Here is a 22,949-nt window from a genome sequence, read left to right as displayed (position 1 = left end):
TATACTTTATCTCTTTTGAGACTCACAACAACCCTGAAGGTAGCTAGGTACTAGAAATGTCATTATCTCCATTTTTATGGATGAGGAAACTGAGGCTCAAAGATGTTAAATGGCTTGCCTTTGGTTACATAGCTAAGGCTTTTTCTCTGCCTCATGGAATCTTGAGCTTCTTCTAAAGCCTTCCTTTACTGATCTTCCTACCTCCCAAAATGTATTTTGCCTAGGCTTTGAATTTACTTATCTATGTACATGTCCTTTGCTCTTCCCTGCCTGCCCTCCCACCCCAGTGCAAGGCAAGCTCCTTGAAGGCAAGAACCATTTTGGTTTTGTATCACCAGTGCCTAGTCTTGACTCAATCAAGAGTAGATGCTTAATAAATGCCTGAGATACTGAATTTTAATTCAAGGTCTCCGAGTCCTATCAAGTATTCTGTGTGTTAGAACTCATACTAAGTTTCTATTATTCTTTGTTTATCAGCATGATCCTTGTATACTAAATTTGCTTCTTTCTTCTTTTCCTCCCTTCCTCCCTCTCACCCTCTCCTCTCCTTTCCTCGTTTCCTCCTTCCCTCCTTTCCTCCCTTCCTCTCTCCCTCCCTCCCTCCCTCCATTCCTCCCTTCTTCCCTCCCTCCCTTACTTCTCTTTCACTTTTTCTCTCCTAAGATGAAGCGAGCTGGGACCACAGGATCAGCAAGAGGCATGGCACTCTATGAAGAGGAGGTAATTAAAAAAAAATTACCTTCTGTCCTAGAATTGATTCTAAGACAGAAGAACAGTGAGGACTGGGCAATTGGGGTGAAGTGACTTGCCTAGGGTCATACAACTAGGAAGTGTCTGAGGTCGAATTTGAGTCAGGGCACTCTATTTACTATGCTACTTAACTTCCTCAAGAGAAAGTAAGTTTTCACTGTGGGGTTGCTGATGTTAGGTAGATCTCATCACCATGTCTGTATGTCTCTTTCCTCCCCCCACCCCCCCCCCCACAGGAACGCAAATGCACAAATGTACATACATAGAGTCTGATTCCCACAATAGCTACTTAGTCTTAGGATCTGTGGTTCAGGATAGGGCATGTAGTACCATTGATGAGTCTCTCTATGCTACTCATTTAGTCCCGAGTCACTCAGCTACTGATCTGAATGTCCCCAGAGAGCCTGGGATTCCTTGGGAGTCTTCTGAGAGTATAGATGGTTGAAGATCATTGGGGAGAAGAGTAAATAAAATGACTTGTGTATTGGGGGCCAATCTTATTGAGCTGTTATTTTTCACTAGGGCAAGTGTGTTACAGAAACACACTTTCCAGAAAGCCTTAAATTCAAGCAACTTTTGAATCAGAAATTCATAGTTTTAGAACTTAAAGAGACCTTAGGGATCCTTTGGTCCAGAGCTGTTTGACCAGAGAGGCCATGAATGTGTTTAAAAAGAAATCAGTGGCTACATTTCAATATAATTGACTCCCTTTGAAATTCCACGTATTTTATTTATGTATTTAAAACCATCATTGTGAAAAGGGGTCCTTAGACAGCAAAAGGGGACATAAAAAAGTTTCAACCTTTTTCTCTACTCCAATTCCCTCATTTTAAGTAATTCATCTTCTAAAAACATCTAAGTTGTATAGATACCTTTTTTTGGTATCATACACACACATATATCTATATCTATATCTATATCTATATCTATATCTATATCTATATCTATATCTATATCTATATCTATATCTATATCTATACCAATATCTATATCTATATCTATATCTATATCTATATCTATATCTATATCCATATCTATCTATTCATCCATCCATCCATCTACCTACCTACCTAACTATCTATCTATCTCTCCAATCTGATTCCCACAGTAGTTGCCTGGTCTAGGGATCTGTCTTGAGACAGTGCAGTATGGTATTGGTCACCCACTGAACTAATCTGTCACTTAATTTCTCCCCTTAACACTCATTCTCCATTAGGTTTACTAACCATTTCATCATAGGCAACAAATATTGTGCTTTCCATGGATCAGACCCTGTGCTAATCATTGGAAAACAAAAGACACAAAAACAAGACAGAATTTGAAAAACAAGACAAAAATAGTTCCTGCCATCAAAGAGCTCCCAGTCCAATGAGATCAGCTGGTGGTTCTTATACCAGACCCTCTTCTCCTTGAGATGATGCTTATGCAAGTTATCTCCTAATTCTATCACTCCACAGCCCCTTACCCAGGCTCATCTGCCTCTATTTAGCAGGTGGAACGTGTGGGTGATATTGAGGAACGTGGCAAGATCCTGGTGTCACTCATGTATAGCACCCAGCAAGGAGGCCTCATCGTGGGTATCGTGCGCTGTGTCCACTTGGCTGCAATGGATGCGAATGGCTACTCTGACCCCTTTGTCAAACTGTGAGTTACTGGCCTTGGGTTGGGAAGAGGGAACAGATGGGGAGATATCCCATAAGAGACAGATAGTGTTCAGAGGTCCAGCATTTAGACAGAAATTAAGATAAGAGGATCAGATAGTCAGACTGGGTTGCCAGGTGTCCACCATTTCTAAGATATATCAGATTCCACTCCCTTATACTGACACAGAGGGCCAAGACAAGGCTGATGCTGCTGATTATAAATCATGGATTATGAGAGTTGAAAGGAAACTCATTGACCACCTAGCCTAACCCATACATCATGGGAATGCTCATTACAACACACCCATCAAGTGGTTAAGCCAGCCTTGACTGGAAGCTCTCCAAAGAGGGGCTACCCACCACCACTCAGATAGGCCTATTCAATTTTTGGACAACTCTCACTGTTAGAGAATTTTTTCTAACACAAATCCTACATGAAATTCTTCTTGACTTCTCCCCATTGCTCCTGGCTCTACCTCTTGGGGTCAAGAGGAAAATATCTAATGGTTCATCCACATGACAGTCCTTTAGAAAGTTGAAGATAGCTATCATGTCCTCCTTGTGGCTTCTCTTCTACAGTATAAATACCTTTAGTTCCTTCAACTGATATGTCATGGACTCAAGTTCCTTCAGCATCCTGGTTGCCTTTTCTACTAGATGTTCTTCAGCTTATCAATGTTCTTCTTAAGCCATGGTGCCCAGAACTGAACACAAAACACTAGATGATGTCTGATCAGGGTGGAGTATTTGGACTCATTGCTTTGCTATTCCTGGAAGCTATGGCTATGTATTCCAATATAGCAATTGATTTTTTTTGACTGCCACATCATACTACTGACTCATTAAGTTAGTATTATTCTGAAACTCCCAGACCTCTTTTTCAGACACTTGTTATCTAACCATGCCTCCCCCATCCTGTATTGATCAAATTGATTTTTTGAACCCAAGAATAAGACTTTACATTTGTTGCTATTGAATTTCATCTGATTAGATCATTCTAGTTTGAAGAATTTTTTGGATCTTAACTGTTATTCAGTGTGTTACTCTCCCTTCAAACTTTATGGTATCAGCAAGTATGATGAGCATGTCATCTATACCTTTATTTGCATCACTATTTTAAACTCTTGCCTTTCATATTAAAATCAATACTGTTTATAGGCTAGAGTGGTAAGGTTTGGGCAATAGGAGTGTGGTGATTCCCCCAGGGTCACACTGCAAGGATGTATCAGAGATCAGATTTGAACTGAGGATCCCCCATCTCTAAACCTGACTCTTAATCCATTGAGCCACCTAGCTGCCCTTATTTGCATTATTAATAAAAGTTTTAGATACCACAGGGACAAGCACCAATCCCTGGGGCACTCCTTGAAGACTTCCTCCCATATAGACAATGAACCAGTAATGATGACTCTGAATTCAGCTATTCATTTAACTCTGTTATCAACTAGTCCATATGTCTCCATCTTTTCTAGTTTAATAGTAAAAGATATATCAAGTTATAAAAGAGGGAGATTTTCTCCCAACCTCTATTAGGTCTACATATAAAAATGAGCCATCAGTATCAGTGGAGCTCACTAATAGAGATGTACACAGGCAATTAGGTAGTATAGATGAGGAACAAATGACAAGGAATCAGGAAGACCTGAATTCAAATTGACCCCAGGCAAATTGGTAGTAATTAAGTTGCTAGCATTTCAATAACTCTTTAAGGTTTTTTCTTTTATTAATTTTTTCAATTATATGTAGAAACAATTTTTGACAATTGCTTTCTGACATTTTGCAATTCACATTCTCTCCTTTCCTCCCTCCCTCCCTTCCTTCTTGAGGAGGTAAATATCCTGATATAGGTTATACTAGGGTTTTCAATATGGATTTCCATATTCTTCATGTCTAGAGTAAAGACATATATCACATATATAATAAAAAAACGCATGAAGGAAATAAAGTGAAGGATGATGTGCTTTGATATGCTATCAGATTCCAAAAGTTTCTTCTTTGGCTGCTTGTGTGTATGTGTTTTTTAAAACCCTTACAGGTTTTGTTATCAATGTTTAACTAGAGCTAACTGGTGAGAAATGCAAGATTTAAAATTATGAGGGTCTTGTTCCTTTTATGCCCAGTGCCCATCTCCATTGGAAGGAAGGAGGAAAGAAAGAAAGAAAGAAAGAAAGAAAGAAAGAAAGAAAGAAAGAAAGAAAGAAAGAAAGAAAGAAAGAAAGAAAGAAAGAAAGAAAGAAAGAAAGAAAGAAAGAAAGAAAGAAAGAAAGAAAGAAAGAAAGAAAGAAAGAAAGAAAGAAAGGAAGAAAGGAAGGAAGGAAGGAAGGAAGGAGAGGAAGGAGAGGAAGGAGAGGAAAGAAAGGAAGGAAGGAGAGGAAGGAGAGGAAAGAAAGGAAGGAAGGAGAGGAAAGAAAGGAAAGAGAGAGAGAGAAAGGAAGGAAGGAAGAGAAAGGAAGGAAGGAAGGAAGAGAGAGAAAGAGAAATGAAAGGAAAGAGAGAGAAAGAGAGCAAGAGAAAAAGAAAGGAAGAGCAAGAGAAAGAAAGAAAGGGAGAAAGGAAAGAAGGAAGGAAGAAAGAAAGAAAGGAAGGAAGGAAGGAAGGAGAGAAAAGAAAGGAAAGAGAGAAAGAAAGGGAGAAAGAGGAAGAAAAAGAAAGGAAGGAAGCAAGGAAGAGAAAGAGAAAGGAAGGAAGGAAGGAAGGAAGAAAGAGAGAGAAAGAGAAATGAAAGGAAAGAGAGAAAGAAAGAGAAAAAGAGAAAAAAGAGCAAGAGAAAGAAAGAAAGAAAGGGAGAAAGAGAAAGAAGGGAAGGAAGAGCAAGAGAAAGAAAGAAAGGGAGAAATGAAGGGAGAAAGAAAGAAAGAAAAAGAAAAAAGAAAGAAAGAAAGAGAAAGAAAGGGAGGGAGAAAGAAAGAAGGAAAAGAAGGAAGGAAAGAAAGAAAGAGAATGAAAGAAAAAGAAAGAAGGAAAGAAAGAAAGACTAAACCAGTACAGGCCCATCTTTACATTTTGTTTGACCCTTGGCTTGTCTATTACTTGCTCCTAATCCTTTGAGATTTCATAAACTGAGTTAGGTGAAAATCAGTGGGGGGGGGGGGGAGATGAAATGATTTCAATACATGTCACTGCAAAAGCCCCCTGTGCTCTTCCCACTGATGGAAATGCAGATCTTCTGGCTTGGAATCCAAGGCTTTCACTGAGCTCTCCTCTACCTCTGCCATCCTTTATGCTTTGTAAACCTCAAGACACCATCTAAGTGGGATTTATCAGTACAGCCTGGCTTCATCTCTGAAAAATAGACTTTTGTCTGTGGTTTTGCTCATCAATTAGCCCTTAATGAGAACTAATTAATTCAGCATCTCCAGTTCAGTGGTGAGTTAGATATTAGAGATTAAAGTCGCTGTGTTTTCCAATTGCCATGAAAGAAATCAGCTGGTTTGCTTGCTGAATTGTGTTTCATTAAATGCCAGCTCCAGGAAAATTGATTTTAATAATCCCTCTCCCCCAGTGGCTCTGGAAATGTTTGTGTTTACACGACCACCTCTGAGGTGAAAGCCGTGACTGTAATATTCAGGAGCTGCCAGGGATATGTAAGATGTGACTAATACACGAAGGGGCACTCGATGGCTTGACTGAAGGGAGAGACTTTTTCCCTGTAGTTTGGTCCTAATCATTTGGAGAGCACTTCATAATTATATCAAAGGCAAGGAAATATAACTCACTCCCAACACCAAACTCTCCCTTTTGTCAAAGAAAAAAAGCTAAGTAAAAGCAACTAACTGAAGTTACCCCATCTGGCATCATATCCAACACACTGGTCCAGTGTTCCCCCACCTCTCTGCCTAGAAGAGGGAGTCATGGAGTATTGACTCTGCTTGGCATCAGTCAGTCAGTCAACAAGTATTTAAGGGCCAACCCTGGAGTCAGAAAGATTCATCTTCCTACGTTGAAAGCTGATATCAGAAACTCACTAGCTGTGTGATCCTGGGCAAGTCACTGTTACAAGGGAATCACTTTAAAAGACTGATATATATTAATTTAAGGTCGCCAAGGAATCAGCTATGTAATTCCTAAATGAAAACTCAAGTCAGCAGTCAATCTTTTATGGAGTTTAATTACAATAGGAGGAAGAAAGGAATTAGAGATAGAGAGAGAGAAAAAGGGAGAGAAGGGAATAGGGCTTAAATACCCCTTCTGTTTAGGCTGGGCCAAAAGGCCCAAGCCCTTAGATAGCTGGGGCAAAGAAAAGAGATCAGTCCCTATTACTCACGTGTCCAAAATGGAGAAACAGTCTCAGAGGTCCCCACCTTCAGCTTCCTTCAGAGCAATCTTCTCAGAGCCCAGGAACCACCCCGACCAAAACTCCTCAACCTCCCTCGAGTCTTCAGACCCCCTATCTTTAAGGAAACCATCCAAGTTCCTCCCCTCCTTTCTCCCATCTACCAATCACTCTTCATCAATTTCCCTGTGCAAATGGAGGCTCTAGCTTAACTCAGGACCGCCCAGAGGTTTCTGGCTTTTGCACATGTCTGTTGAAGGTCATATTTTCAAATGATTAAATCTTTACTCCTTTGCTACAGCCCTTTCTAAATCCTGTTAACTTGAGTATGGTAGAGATTGGAATAATTAAATTTTGATCTAGGCTGCAGCCCTTACTCAATCCTGTTAGGACTGAATAGGGTGGAGATTGATTCCAAGTATCTCTATTGTATCAATTCTAAAATCAATCATGACTCAAAGAAATTCCTGTTCTATGCTTAAGCATAGGTCAAAGTCCTTTCCATTGTTCAGCAAAAGGTTTCTGTCCTAAAGTAATCTGAAGAAGGGAAGAGAAGGAACCTCCCATGCCAATGGGGTTCCCATTCCAATAGACTATCAGTAAGAAATTTTCCAAGTATGAAATATCCCAATGGTGAAATTTCCAACATTTATAAGTCTAAGGAAATTTGAGGTTTACATCACGTAACCCTGTTAGCCTCAGTTCCTCATCTTTAAAAAATGAGCTGGAAAAGGGAATGGCAAACCACTGCAATGTCTTTTCCAAGGAAACCCCAATAAGGTAACAAAGTCAGATGTGACTGAAACAATTGAATAACAGCAATAAAACGTGCCAGAAACTCAGCCAAATGCTGAAGATGAAAAAAAAAAAGGCAAAATAATCAGTCCCTGTCCTCAAGGAATTTCCATTCTAATGGGGAAGACATGCAAACAAGCACGTTCATATAATGTATTTACAGTCTAATTGGGAGGTAAACTCAGAGGGAAGGTTCTAGTTGGAGGGAGGTAGAAGGTTAGGAAAGGAAGGTGGGATTTGAGCTGAGGCTTGAAGGAAGATGGGAGAGAAAGACAGGGAAGGAAAAGCTTCTCTGAGATAGTGCTTTGAAGTTTGAAAAACACTGTCTCTTGGGACAGCTGGGTGGCTCAGTGGATAAAGAGCCAAGTCCAGAGAGGGGATGTCCTGGGTTCAAATCTGGCCTCAGACCCTTCCTAACTGTGTGACCCTGGGCAAGTCAATTAACCCCCATAGCCTAGTCCTTGCCACTCTTCTTAGAACTGATGACACTAAGACAGAAGGTAAGGGTTAAAAAATGAAAAGAAAACAATCTTTTTTGAGCTATATTAACCCTGGGAAGGGGGGTACTACAAGCATCAGTTTCCATAGTTTACAGATGAGTAAAGTGAGGATCAGAGAGTTTAAAGATTTGCTTCCAGCTATACAGCTAGGTCTTTTGGCCAGGCACAATCAACCCATGGATCATTCAATGGGTCTAAGTCCTAGGGATACCAATACAAAAGGGGAGACAATCTCTGCTCTCAAGCAGCTTATATTTTACTGAAAATACAATATTTTTAGGAATAAATACATAGAGGAAATATGTAAAATGAATGTCCAGTTTAGGGGGGACAGTGGTGCTAAGAACTGGGGGGAACAAGGAAAGATCTCTTGAAGGAAGCAATATCTAGGCTAAGGAGCTGGGGGCTTCCAATGGCAGAGGCCAATTGTCTAATTATAAAGGGCTGATGAGAAAGGGAGACAGGATGTAGCAGAGGAGATTTCTGGGGAGATTATGGACTTGAATGGGAAAAAAACCTCTCATCCTCATTTTCACCAATGTTTAATTTTCTTTGTAATTCTTTGTACCCTGGGGCAGCTCAGTGGAGAAAAAGCCAGGCTTAGAGATAGGAGTCCCAGTTTCAAATATGGCTTAAAACACTTCCTAGCTGTATGACCATGGACCAGTCACTTAACCCCAATTGCCTAGCCTTTACCATTCTTCTGCCTTGGAACTGATTTGATTCTAAGACAGAAGGTAAGGGTTAAAGAAATGGAAATAAGTTCCAGGTAGATCCACAAGTACATGCTGGTTGAGGAAGCCATGGATGTGATTCTTTGTTCAGTTCTGAATTAGATTAGCTCTTCTAGCTTCCTTCAAGTTCCAGCTAAAGTCTACCTTCTGGGGGTCAGCTGTAGGGCTCAGTGGATTGAGAGCCAGACCCAGAGATAGGAAGTCCTGGGTCCAAAGCTGGCCTCAGATACTCCCTAGCTGTGTGACCCTGGGCAAGTCATTTAACACCCATTGCCTAGCCATTACCACTCTTCTGCCTTAGAATCAACACAGTGTTGATTCTAAGTGGAAGGTAAGGGTTAAAAAATATAGTCTACCTTCTGCAAAAAAATTAAATTAAATTAAAATCTTTTCCTACTCCCCCTTAAGGCTAATGCCTTCTCCTACTTGATATCTGTCATTTATCCTGTATGTATCTTCTTTGTTTGGATATAGCTGTTTATATTTTTGTCTTCTTTCTTAGACTATGAGCTCCCTGAAGGCAAGGACTTGTTTTTGCTCCCATACCCTTTTTAAAAAAAATCTCTACTATTTAGCACAGTACGTGGCACATAGTAGGTGCTTAATAAATGCTAGGTGACCAACTGACTGACCAATGGTCTCTGAGGTCCTTTCCAACTGTGACACATTCTGTGATTCTGAAATTCAACCACTGGTCCCCATAGCTTCCCTCTTTTCCTAGCTACGAAAAGCTGCCTGACAGGAGACCAACTTTCAATCTAGAACTCCCTGGGATCATGGGCCACTTCTAACATGAGCTGACTATAAGACCTTGGGCAAGTCACTTAACCTAGAGATTCAGACAACTCCCTATGATGGACAGATTAAAGAAAACGTATCATTTTTTTTTTTTGCAAGAGACCCAGTATTAAGCCTCTCCATTTTTTCTATGCATATAAGGATCAGGTCACAATTCAGCAAGGTAGATTCCTGTCTCTACTGTTTTTCTTGTTGGCATACTCCCCACCCTTGCCCACCATACAACTCCCATGACCTATGCCGTCTATACTTCTAGAAGAAAACAGGCCTTAGGATGGCAGTGGTACATCCATTCTGGCATTGGCATTATGGTTAGCAGGTGGTGGTCTCTCCTCAGAAGAGGTCCGAACCTGCCCTAATGGGAGATGTTCTCACTGAGAATTTCCTAGGCTGATAAAATCATAGAACCACAAATACCCAGCCCTCTGTCCTGATGGTATTTACCGTTGCTCTACAGTTGGCTGAAGCCAGACATGGGGAAGAAGGCCAAGCACAAGACACAGATCAAAAAGAAGACTTTGAATCCTGAGTTTAATGAGGTAAGAGCCCTCCAGAAGAGGCTGGGGGTGTCATGTGGGAGAAAGGATGGAGAGGAGTTTGATCAAAGTGAGGCAGGTCTACCGTATGGACCAGCTCAGTGTCTGACTCGCTCAGAGAAAACCAGTCTTCTCCTGGTACAGACAGGGAATGTGGCCCACTCTGGTAAGGTGACTTGGCCAACATCATACAGACTGAGTGAGTCAAGATCCCTAGTTCTGGTCAGTTTGAGTGGAAGCAACCACAAAGTGCCCAGTGCATTTCACCAGAGTGTATGCCCAAGAAATAAGAGAGAAGGGGCTAGAGAGAGAGGGAGAGAAGAAGGAGAGGAGAATGGATGGAAAGATAAAGCAGAGATGAAAGGAGGGAGAGAGGGATGCTTGGAGAGAAAGACAGATGATAGAGATAACGATTGAGATGGAGGTGATACAGTAACAAATAGACAGATATAGAAAGAGGTGGTAAAAATAGCTATAGATGTGTATATACACACATATAGATTATATAAATATACATCCACAATAGATATGTTTACATACACATAAATGCATGTGTACACATATTTTAAGGCAGAGAAATATTGACCATTCATAAAGAATATTATTTTTATTGATTAAACTAAATAAACAAAAGGGCAACCGGGTAGTACAGTAGATAGATTGTTGGAATCAGGAAGACTTGAGCCAAGAAGAGTTCAAAGCTGACCTCAAACAGTTACTAGCTGGATCTCCCTTAACCCTGTTGGCCTCAGTTTCCTCATCTGTTAAATGAGCTGGAGAAGGAAAACCACTCAAATATCTTTGCCAAGGAAACCCCAAATGGGGTCATGGAGTGTTGGAAATTACTGAAAAATGATTCAACAACAAAGAAACAATCTGAATTGACCAAAATTGATTAAAACAAACTTAAATGACTAAACTTAAATTTTAAAATAACAACTTTTGTTTTAAAATTTCAACCTTTAAGATGAGGTACAAAATAGGAACTTTGGGGGAGACCCCATTCATACACTTATGGCAAAAGCTCCTTGGCATCTGAGATGATAGAAAAAAGTACTGCATGTGGAGTGAAGAGACCTGAATTCAAATCTCACTTTAGCTCTGGATAAGTTGTGTGGTCTAGGGTAAGTCATTAAATGTCAGTTAGGATGGATCTTAGAACAGAGTCTGTCAGAACTGGTAAGGGCCTTAGAGCAAAGAACGCCAGAGTTGAAGGGAACTTAGAACATTAAATGTCATAACTAGAAAGGAACCTAGAACAGAGACAATCAGAGCAGGAAAGGATAAAAAAAGTAGGTAAAAAAATTGTCAGAACTAGGCAGGATGTAAGAACATAGACTGTCAGAACCTCAGGATCTTTGGGATCTTAGAACATGGAATGTTAGGACTGGGAAGGATGTTAGAACAGAGAATTCCAGAGCTGGAAGGAATTTAAGCAATTATCTAGTTCCAATCTGTTTTAACACAGGAGGAAACTGAGGCCCAGAGAGGAATGATAGAGCCATTTTGTTGAGAGTTTCCTGGTCAAAGGATCATAGATTTTGATATGGAAATGACCTCAGAGACCATCTAGTCATCCCATCACTCATTCTTCTCTTAAATGAGAAACTTTTCACACAAAGGCTAAGTGGCAAGCTCAAAGAAACCTAGGTAGTAAGTGGCAAAGCTAAGATTTTAACCCAAGTCCCCCTACCTACAAATCCAGTGTTCTTCCCAAGGCACAATGGAAGAAGTGACTTAATTATGTTACACAGAAAGTTAATGGAAGAGCCTGGACGACAACAAGGTCTTTGCCTCTGGTCTCCCCATTCTAGAGCCTTTCCATGCTACTTCCATTCCTGTTAGAGCAAATTCAAGGGGGCCATCTCACTTTTTGTGTTGGATTCTATCCAAGAATGCTTGATATTGCCAAGGGTCCTTAAAGACATTGGTAAACAGAGGTATTTGTTAAAAGAGGATTTGGATTGGGACAGAAATATCAGTTGAGCCTCTCCTCTCAATTTCCTGTTTCCAATAGCCCAGCTCAAAAGAATCTCTCCTGAGTTCACAGGTGCCTTTATCTTGTTTTTTTTTAAAATTTATTTGTTTGTTTGTTTGTTTGTTTGTTTGTTTATTTATTTTCCCCTTTCTGGAGAACAGAAGAGATGTGCCTCCTGTTTGAATGCTAATTGTTGTTTCCCCTCAATTCCCTTTCAGGAATTTTTCTATGATATAAAACATAGTGATCTGGCCAAGAAGTCACTGGACATCTCAGTTTGGGATTATGACATTGGCAAGTCCAATGATTACATTGGTGAGTATAAGCACTGCCATCTGCCGTGGGAGATCTGGGAGCTGGGTGGGCAATTTTATTCTTTCTCCTCCAACGGAGAAAGAGAGAAGGGAGAATAATTAGGTAAAAGAGTTCCTTATTTTGGAGGGACCTGATTGGCAATGTTTAAAATGATCCTATCAGCTATATTTGACAACTAATGATAGTCCTGGTTGTTGAGAATAAATGAATGAAATGGACATTTTTTTTCTTTTCAAATATACTTCTACATTTTAATGATGGGGCAGCTAGGTGGAATAGTGAATAGAGTGCCAGACCTGGAGAGAGGAAGATCTGAATACAAATCCAGCCTTAGATATTTAATAGCTATGTGACCCTGGGAAAATCACTTAACCCTGTTTGCCTCAATTTCTTCATCTATAAAATGAGCTGAAGGAAATGCCAATGCATTTTATTACCCTTACTAAAACAAAAAGAAAAAAGGGGAGTCATGAAAAGTCAGACATGACTAAAATGATTATTAACAATAACAAGAATTTTTAAATAAAAGAAAAATCTGGTTTTTCCCCTTTCCCCTTCCTCCCCCATGGTGTGTGTGGGGGGAGAGGAACCTTTCTAAAAATATGCATAGTCAAGCAAAACAAATCCCCCCATTGGCCATGTCCAAAAAAAATACACATCGATCTGCACCTTGAGTCTATTACCTGTCTTTCAGTGGGGCAGGTAGCCTATTTCATCATGGATCTTCTAGTATCCTGGGTTGGTCATTGCTTCCATCAAAGTTCTTGAGTTTCTTGAAGTGGTTTGTCTTTACAATATTGTTGTTATTGCACACAATGTTCTCCCAGTGCTGTTCACTTCACTTTGCATCAGCTTGTACTAGTCTTTTCAGATTTCTCTGAAGTAATCTCTTCTGTAATTTCTTATAGGAGTAGTATTTCATTACATGCATATACCATAATTTCTTCAGCCATTCCCTGATTGATTAGGCACCCCTTTAGTTGCTAGATCTTTGTCAACACAATAAGAGTTGCTATAAATATTTTTGTATATACCAGCTCTTTTCCTCTTTATTTGATTTTTAAACCCCAATTATTTCCTTGTTTTGATCTTTTCATAGTATAGTGTATAGTAGAATTATTAAGTCAAAGACTATGAAGAGTTTGTTGTTCAGTTATTTCTCAGTCATGTCCAACTCTTCATGACCCCATTTGGGATTTTCTTGGTAAAGATACAGGAGTGGCTTGCCATTTCCTTCTCCAGCTCACTTTATAAGGTAAAGAAACTGAGACAAGGAGTGACTTGCCCCGGGTCACACAGCTAATAAGTGTCTGATGCCAGATTTGAACTTATATATTTCCAACTCTAGGGCTGTTGTGCTATCCATTGCACCACCCAGTTGCCCATGAAAAGTTTAGTTACTTGAAAATGTATCTATTAATCTAGGTGCTAAGAATACAAATATAAAGGTTAAAAATTACTGCCCTCAATGAGCTAACATTTTAATGGGGGGCAATAACTCATAGAGGGAAACAGTGTCTAGGGAAGGGAGTTTTGGTTTGGAGACTCATAAAGGTGGTGAGTTGATCCACAAAGTAGCCAAAGGGCAGGATTTTTTAATGCTTACTTTTCATCTTAGAATTAATACTATGTATTGGTTCCAAGGCAGAAAAACTATAAGGGGCTATGAAATAGAGGTTAAGTGACTTGCCCATGGTCACATAACTAGGAAGTATCTGAGGCCAGCTTTGAACCTAGGACCTCACATGGCAAACGCTTTCCAAAACGATAGCATGGATTTCAGTAGTGTGCCCAAGTCAAAAGACAGAAAGCAAATGGCAGAGGGAGCTTCATCTGCAATGCTAGGGTAAATGGCCAGATGGCCAGGGTTGACACTGGATGAGACATAAAGTGTGGTCTGGTCTAGGGTGGACTTTATAGTGGGCTAAGTGAGTTTGCACATATTCATTCACTCATTCACCAACCAAGATAACTCATCTCCAAATCAGAAATTCTAAAACTGAAGGTGCCACAGTGGATAGAATACTACACCTGAGGCAAGGAAGACTTGTCTTCTTGAGTTTAAATCTCCCCTCAGACACTTCCTAACTGTGTGACCATGGGCAAATTACTTAACTCTGTTGGCCTCAATTTCCTCATCTGTGAAGTGATCCGGAGAGAGAAATGGCAAACCACTCCAGTATCTCCACCAAGAAAGCCCCAAATGGGGTCAGGAAGAATCAGACACAACTGAACACATTGTCTTTGGTGTTATAAAGTTGGGATGATTAGTATGAGATGCTTATAAAAAGATTTGACTACCAAGGATAGGAATGTGGAACTAATGAAATAGGGAAATGGAAATAGAGAGCAATTGTAGGCTCTTGAACCAGAAAGCTCTGGGATAAGTGAACAAGATCCTTAGAAAGTAGAATGTGTGACTTATGGGGCTGGGAATGTCATCGAATGTCCAGAGTCTTTCCTTGTTTTGCAAAAGAAAAAAGAAGTTCTTGCTTCCAAATGAGAGAAGCTCTCTCTGTGTTGCTAAGAGATCTCTCCCTCCCTCCCTGACCATCTCTGTGTTTCTCTGCTCTAGGTGGTTGCCAGCTCGGCATCACTGCCAAGGGAGAGCGCTTGAAACACTGGTACGAGTGTCTAAAGAACAAGGACAAGAAGATTGAACGTTGGCACAACCTACAAAATGAGAACCATGTCTCAAGCGATTAAAGCAGGGCCCCGGGGCCCCACCCTCCCACCCTCCCACCCTACCTCTACTTAGCTTTTCCCTTTGTTCCCCAGTCCTTTCCCTGTCGGTTCCCTGGGATTCCTCACTCCTGACCCATTGCCAACTGTTCTGGGTCCATCAGCCTGGCTTTCCTCTGCCAAGTGCACTAACTCCAAAAAGCTGCCTTGGCCTTCTTTTTCCTTACCTGAACCTACCTTTGAGGTCTTTTCCTTCCCACTTTCATTCTCTCTCTTCCCCATCTCTTTCACTCCTCTCTTTTATTTTGTCTTTTTCCATTTTTTTTCCTTTTGTTCTTTCTCCTTTCCCTGTGTTTCTCCCTCTTACCTTCTTGTCTTCACTCTTCCTCTGTTCTCCCCCTCTTTTTCTCCCTTTCTCCTTTCTCCCTTATTTTCTTTCCCTATCTCTTCCTCTTTCTTTCCACTCTTTTTCTTTCACTCCATCCCTCTGTCTTCTTTATCATTCTCTCTGTCTCTGTATCTCTGCTCCTGCCTCTGCTCTTTGTCTCTTATCTTTCATTTCCCTTCCCCTCTCTTTTTCTCCCTTTTCTTTGTTTCTCTTCTTTCTTCCCTCTTATTCTGTCCTTCTCCATCTTTTCCTCTTTTTCTTTTCACTCTTTCTCTTTCCCTCCTTCCCTCTTCTTTATTATTCTGTCTCAATCTTTGGATCTCTGTCCCTTGGCCTCTGTCTCTTCGTCTCTTATATTTCTTCCCCTTTTCTCTCCCTCTTGTCCTTCCTCCACCCTGCCCCCTTATAATCTCGAAGCTACCAAATTGGGCTGGTGTCTCCTCTGTGAGCCCCCCACCTTCTGTCTATGAATCATTGCTTCCTAAATTTCTAGCCTCCCTGGGTCAGAATTTAGGAACTTGGGTGTTGGAACAGTGGAGAGATGGGGGTGGGTGGGAAGGGATGTACATGGGGTTAATGAAGATTCTCTCAGTTCCATTAGTACCAATTTCTCTCCAAGTCATATTGGATAAGTAGAGGACTGTACCTATAGGATGTCTTCTTGTGGTATACACAGTAACACACCCGATTTCATGTTATAGTGTTTAGAATATGAAGAGTCTTGTGGCGTGGCCACTTCACAAGCACCATACAAAAAAAAAAAGGAGGTGGAGGGGGGGTTTTTGGACAGAGATGAGCAATAACACGTGTACACACAATCTAGCAGACTTAGATGTTCAAAAACTTTAGTGCAAATTCCCTTGATTTCCCTGAAACTCTAACACACACACTAAGTGTCCCCCTTTGGGAGACAGGAGGAGGCAGACATGCTTCTGAGAGAGGCCAGATCTTGCTAACTTCCCTCAATCTGCCTCCTCTGTTTCTGCCTCTCTCCATTTCTCCTCCCTTCCCAACCTCTTCTCTTCTCTGGCTCCAAGAGCGATATAATCCAAGACACCCTCCCTCCTTAAAAGGCATTCATTGTGGGTCTCACATCACCCCATTCCTCCGTCTCTGCCAGATCCACACAAAGAGGGTCAGTGAATTCTCTTCAAGAAATGCTAGGAATTACTAGGGTTTGATTGGAAACCCTAGTGCACATGCCAAGCAAGCATCGTTCTCTTCTTGGCTTCAGGGCAGGTCCTGGTGGGTGTCTTCTGAGTCCTCCAATTTCCCTCTTTTTCACTACTAAGCCTAGAGAAATGGTTAAAGCTTGAGCAGAAGTCAGCTTTCTCTGACTGTGTCCACTGCTGGAAGTGGGGGGAAATGGGACTCAGGCTAGTGCCCAGAGGTCTTTAGGGCTGCCAGTCCAGTGGGCACGCTCTCCGCTGTCCTTCCACCAAATAGCCACTCAGTGAGTGACCTTCCCTCACCACCTCCAAATCTCTATAACCTGGAAACAAATGAATGGGCCTGCTTATTCTCATCTTATTTTCAAGGGCTGCTGGGGGGAGCACACAAGAGCCTCCAAATGGAAACGCTTTTTTGCCAATTAACGTCCAAATGCCTTCTTTTCTTGTTGTGACTGGCATTGTAGTTAATCAACCCTTCTGCCTCTCTCTCCCTCTAGGGTAGTGATGGCAGAAATACAGCCCTGGGGTTTGGGAGAGGACAGGATTTAGTGCCCAGCTTCAGGAAAGGGGAGATGGGAGGGTAGGCTTCTCCCAGTTTGGGGCACATCTTCCAATCCTTTGGTCATCGTGTTGTGCTCCTCCCGCCTCCTCCCTGCTGGAGACCCTTTCTAGAAAGGCCAACCTAGCTGAAGCTTTTAAAAACTATCACCTTTACTTCTTGTGATTGGCACCTCTAAGGAAAACTCATTTCTTGCCAGAGACATCTCCATTTGTGTGTGTGTGTGTGTGTGTGTGTGTGTGTGTGTGTGTGTGTGTGTGTGTGTGTATGGGGCAGGCTGCAATTCAGTAAGCTGGCTGGTAGAGCCCTGTCACCACTGTTTTTCTTCTGGGCACGCTCCTCCTGTACAACCTGTGACCTGTGGTTCCCACGACTCCCTGGTTCTCCTCTAGAAGAAAGCATGCCTTACCTAGGGTCGGCAGCAATACATACACTCCCATCCAAGCTGGCATTGGCATTCTAGTTAGCATGTGGTGATCTCCCAGCATACCTGCTGGGTGACAAGCTCTTTCCAGCAGATGTAATCCCCTGGCACAGAATCCTAGCGTCTTCCATTGCATGCAGACTCAGCCACATCCTCTATTTGTGATAATATATCAAAAATAAAGTAGGATTCTCCAGGAAACGGTGACTCGTTTTTCTGTTGCTAACTTGGAAAAAAGAGGGAGTTGGGTCAGGTGGTCTCTAAGGACCCTCCTAGCTTGGATTTTTCCTGTTCCGAGGCTCCTCTCAGTTCTAATGTTCCTTGTTCTAAGACATAATAATAATCTGTGATTCAAAGAAGGAATGTAAAAAGGTAGAAAGTGCCCTGGATGGTCATCAGGAAACCCTAGTCCTAGCCTACCTTGGCTGAACTACTCCTTTCTAGGAGTCAGTTCTTTCCAGGCTTTTTCCAATTCCAAACTCATGATCCTATAGGTAGTGCCTCTCATTTACAAAACTAACACTCCTACACCAGTATTAGAAAGTATGCTGGGGAGGGAGCAGCTGGGTGGTTCAGTGGATAGAGAGCCAGACCCAGAGATGGGAGATCCTAGGTTCAAATCTGGCCTCAGACACTTCCCAGCTGTGTGACCCTGGGCAAGTCACTTGACCCCCATTGCCTAGTCCTTACCTCCTCTGCCTTGGAACCAATACACCGTATTGATTCTAAGCTGGGAGGTGAGAGTTTTAAAAAAGTACACAGGGAAGAGTACCCTGGAGCCTCCCTCCATCTCTGATTGTGACCAATAATATCCATTTCCAAGAGGGGCAGCTAGTTGGGTGAGGGGTTCACTATGTAGCCATGGATCCAAGGAAAATGAATTAGCCTGCACAGAGATGACATCAACAATGACACCCTCATCAGCCCTTTCCATCAATGAATTTTCACATGAGGATCTGAGGGTCTGATAATTAATACCATTAGGGGCAATAAAGATAAAAACAGCATGAAAGAGAACTAATACACAAAATGCTTCAATAAGCCAAGGAAGATATGAACTAGATAGTCTTGAAGGCTCATTTTAATTCTAAGAATCCATAAAGAATAAGACCTGGGAAGATTTTATGTTATTTCTAAGCTCTGTTTGTTAGCAATCACAACTTTGTTTTAGCTTCCATACTTTTAGTCCGTTCTCAATTCCTTGATGTTTGGGGACAGTTTTTCTTTTTGTCTTTGTGTCCTCAACATCCCCTATCAGGTTTACCCACCTCCTCCCTCAGTAGGTTCTAAGCATGAACCACCATGTATCCCACCAGCATCTCAGGGAAGGATTTCATAGGCAGGTTTGTAGAGTTCGATCCTACCCTTGTCTTCTCACAGGCTTTGGTCTGAGAAATATACCCTGTTGAGCCAATCTACTTAGGGATTCTTTAGGAACCAAATCAAGACCCCAGGGAAGGAGAGGGAGAACTGGGCCACTGTACCTTTTCCTTCCCACCTTATTAAAGGATCCAGGACCCATGCACATAGACTGCAATTAAATCCTGGAGGGGCTTAATCATCTCAAAGAAGGGGTGAGTTCTTTTCCTCAGACTCAATGGCTTTGGTGAAGTAGCTGCTTAGATAAGTGCTTATCAAGCTCTTCTCAGCTCTAACATTTGTTGTTGTACAACCCAACCAAGTCAGACATTCTAATAATCTGTGATCTGAGGAGGAAGTATAAAATAGTGAAAAGTGCACTGGATGGGTCATCAGGAAACCTGATTACCTTGAGTGAGTTATTTCCCCTTTATAGGACTTGACTCTTTCCAGTCTTTTCCAAATACAAATCTATGATCCTATAAATCAGTGATGACAAATCTTTTAGAGACAGAGTGCCAGGCCTGGTCCCCACCCTACTGCTTAGACCAAGTGCCATGCCTGCCCTACCACCATATTCTGGGTATGCCCCCACCTTACCCCACACAGGGGAGGGAGGAAGTGTTCCCATTGGGCTGCTGGGTCTAGGGGTGGGTGAAGTGAGGAATGTCCTCAGTGACTATAGAGAGGGGGAGCATAGTGGCCTGTGTGCTCTGCTGCCTATGAACTTTCCACTGTATGCTCCCATTGGGCTGCTGGGCAGAGAGCTGGGGGATGTGAAAAAAAAATGTCATCAGGCACAGTAGAGATGGAGAAGGGAACATCTCCATCTGTGTCCCTCTGCTCTTTCTGGTAACTAAATCTGGGGATGAGGATGGAGGATGGGGGTGGCTGAATGTCCACAGAGGGTATTCTGGGTGCCATTTTTGGCACCCAGGCCATTGGTTTGCCATCATTGCCATAGGTACTGCCTCACATTTACAAAAATAGGTAATTGATTGATTTACACTCCCAACCCTGAAGTCTTGTGGAAATTTTCTTAAAACTTAGGTCTTGGTTCATGTCTTTGTTCTCCCCAGATGGTGAAATAGAAAGGCTTTTAGATATAGGACAGCTATTTATCTCTTCTATCAAAAAGAAACATTGAGCACATATGATCCACAAGAGCATGTTGACAGAAAAACTTAAAGCACATCAATCATAAACTCCTATAACGTTGACCTGCAGCTCAGTCTGCTCCAGACAAAATGAGCATTGGAATCATCCTGCAAACTCTATTAGTAGCCAGGAAGCTGAGAGCAGATGGGACCAAGTATGGTGGTATGGAGCAACTCAAGATATAACATAGCAAAGGGGGAAAAATTGTCATGAGGAGTTAACAATGAACCATACAATCAAGGGCATAGGAAAATTTCCATCCTTTCTCTCTCTCTCTCTCTCTCTCTCTCTCTCTCTCTCTCTCTCTCTCTCTCTCTCTCTCTCTCTCTCTCTCTCTGGCAGGAATTGACACTTAAATGAAAACAACAGAAAAAGTAGGGAGAAGGATGAAATTATAAGACAAAAAAATTTGAAGAGAAAACTCAGAATAGGTACTTTACAAGCTTTAATTCTAAGAGGAATGGAAAATATAAATAGGCATAAGGGACATGACACTAAGAATAAAAGTCTAAAATTGACAGAAAAGGAAGAAAATTAATAAAATAAAGGAAGAAAAATATTTAAGATAAAAAGAAATTATTTCAAAAACAAGAAAAGTTGATGGGGAGGATGAGAAGGGAGATTTTACTTATATGAGAGAAAAAAGAGGGGAAGAATTAAATAACTAGATGAAAGAAAAAAGAACTAGTAAGTTAAGTAAAACTCCAAAACTGAAGAAAGAAGTGACAAATAGGATAGAAGTATGAGGGGAAGAGAGTCTTTGGAAGTAGGGTTAACAAAGATTAAGGGGGAAAAACTGGAGCCAAAGTATTGCCTTTAAAAATGATGATAAAAATATGAATTTAGAGAAAAGAATAATCAACAAAATAAATGGAGTAAAAATCTAATTTTCATAACAGCAAATGTGAATGAATTAAATAAACTAATTTTTAAAAATATTAAGGCAGAAGGAGTGGCAAGGGGAAGGCAATTGTGGTTAAGTGACTTGTCCAGGGTCATTCATGGGAATGACCTCTAGGAATTGATGCAAAGTGAAAAGAGCAGAACCAGGAGAATCTTGCACACAGAGATGGATACACTGTGGTACAATTGAATGTAATGGACTTCTCTACTAACAGCAATGCTATGATCCAGGACAATTCTGAGGGACTTATGAGAAAGAACACTATCCACATCCAGAGAAAGAACTGTGGGAGCAGATACAGAAGAAAAACAACTGCTTGATCACATGGGTCATTGGGGATATGATTGGGGATGTGGACTCTAAGTGATCACTTTGGTGCAAATATTAATAATATGGAAATAGGTATGGATCAATGACACACATAAAACCCAGTGGAATTGCTCATTGGCTATGGGAAGGGGGTGGGAGGAGATGAGGGAAAGAACATGAATCATGTAGCCATGGAAACATATTCTAAATTAATACATTAAATAAAAAAATTTTCAGGAAAAAAAAAAAACATTCCAAACCACATGATTATTCCAATACATGTGAAAAAAGTTTTGGCAAAGTATGATACTCAAAAAGAAAAACCTACCAAGTGCTGATGTATCTTTTTTAATATCGTAAAAGTATCTATCTAAAATAAAAAGGTATGATATATAAAGAGGATGCATAAGAAGCTTTCCCAATAAAAGTGATAGTACAGCAAGAATGCTAACTATCCCCACTATTATGTAGTTCTGAAAATGGTAGTGATAACCAGAAGACAAGAGAAGGAAGTTAAAGATGTAAAGATAGGGAAAGAGGTAATAAAAATGTTTCTATCTGCTGATGACATCATGGTTTACTTTTTAAAAATCCTAGGAAATCAGCAAAGATGCTAATTGAGATGATTAAAAGCTTTAGCAAAATTGCAGGCAGCAAAATAGGCTCTCAAAACTCAACAGCATGCCTGTATAATAATAATATAATCAAGGCAGCAATAGCAGAAAGGGAACTCTTGTTCAAAACAATTATGAGATGCATAAAATATTTGAGAATCAGTCTACCAAAGCACACAAAAGACTTGCAAAGATTTAATTACAAAATTTTTCTTGAAGTAATAAAGAATAATTTAAATAGTTGGAAGAATATTGCTTGCTCATGGCTGGGCCATGCCAATATAATAAAATGATAATACTACCAAAGTTAATCTACACTTTTATCACGATGCCAAATGAACCATAAAAAGGATACTCCACAGAATTTAATAAAAATAATAATGAAATTCATTTGGAAAAGCAAAAGATCTGGATAATGGTCAAAGAATATATGAACAAGCTATTTTCAAAAGAAAAGTTGCAAACTATTAACAAATATATTTTTAAATGCTCCAGATCTCTAATAATAAGATAAGTGCACAATAAAGCAACCTTAGGCTTAAGTAGGCAAAGATGGAAAAAAGATGTCAATATATTATGCAAAGATAGGCACACTAGTGCCTTGGTGATGGAGTGTGAATCAGTACAACTCATTTTGGAAAATAATTTGGAATTATATAATGACTAATAAATATACAAATAAATGACTGAAAAGTAAAGATCCTCTGATTCAGAGATTCCACTACCAGATTTATACTCCAAAGAGGTCATTAGAAAGAAAAAAATAATAATGGTATCATTTTTATCATAGCAAAGAATTGGACATAAAGTAAATATCCATCAATTGGGCAATTACTAAACAAATGTGTGTGTGAATGAAATGGAACATTATTGTGCTGTAAGGAATAATGAAAATGATGACTACAGAGAAGCATGGAAAGATTTATAAAATCTAATGCAGCATGAAGGAAGCAGAGACAAAAAATAGTATAGATAATTATAACAATATGAAAGGAATGAACAACCCTAAAAAACCAAGAAGGGAACAAAAAGGGAGGGACCAGAAAGGGAAGTATATC

General features: G+C 40.6%; 1 protein-coding gene across 9 annotated transcripts in view; it reads left to right on the top strand.

The window, feature by feature from the left end:
- RPH3A (rabphilin 3A) overlaps window positions 1-17,748 on the top strand; it is a 344,277-nt gene extending 326,529 nt beyond the window's left edge. For all 9 annotated transcript variants that reach the window (XM_056821712.1, XM_056821714.1, XM_056821718.1 and 6 more), the window contains 5 exons: window positions 664-720; window positions 2,240-2,394; window positions 9,951-10,032; window positions 12,226-12,322; window positions 14,898-17,748. In XM_056821712.1, coding sequence (XP_056677690.1) covers window positions 664-720; window positions 2,240-2,394; window positions 9,951-10,032; window positions 12,226-12,322; window positions 14,898-15,028 — 522 coding nt within the window. In that variant the 3' untranslated portion in view covers window positions 15,029-17,748. The remainder of the gene's footprint in view (window positions 1-663; window positions 721-2,239; window positions 2,395-9,950; window positions 10,033-12,225; window positions 12,323-14,897) is intronic.
- Window positions 17,749-22,949: the final 5,201 nt, after the last annotated feature.

This window comes from Monodelphis domestica, chromosome 3 (genome assembly GCF_027887165.1).
Source record: "Monodelphis domestica isolate mMonDom1 chromosome 3, mMonDom1.pri, whole genome shotgun sequence".
NCBI lineage: Eukaryota > Metazoa > Chordata > Mammalia > Didelphimorphia > Didelphidae > Monodelphis > Monodelphis domestica.
The sequence above is the reverse complement of the archived record's forward strand: the minus strand, read 5'-3'. Positions and strand labels throughout refer to the sequence as shown.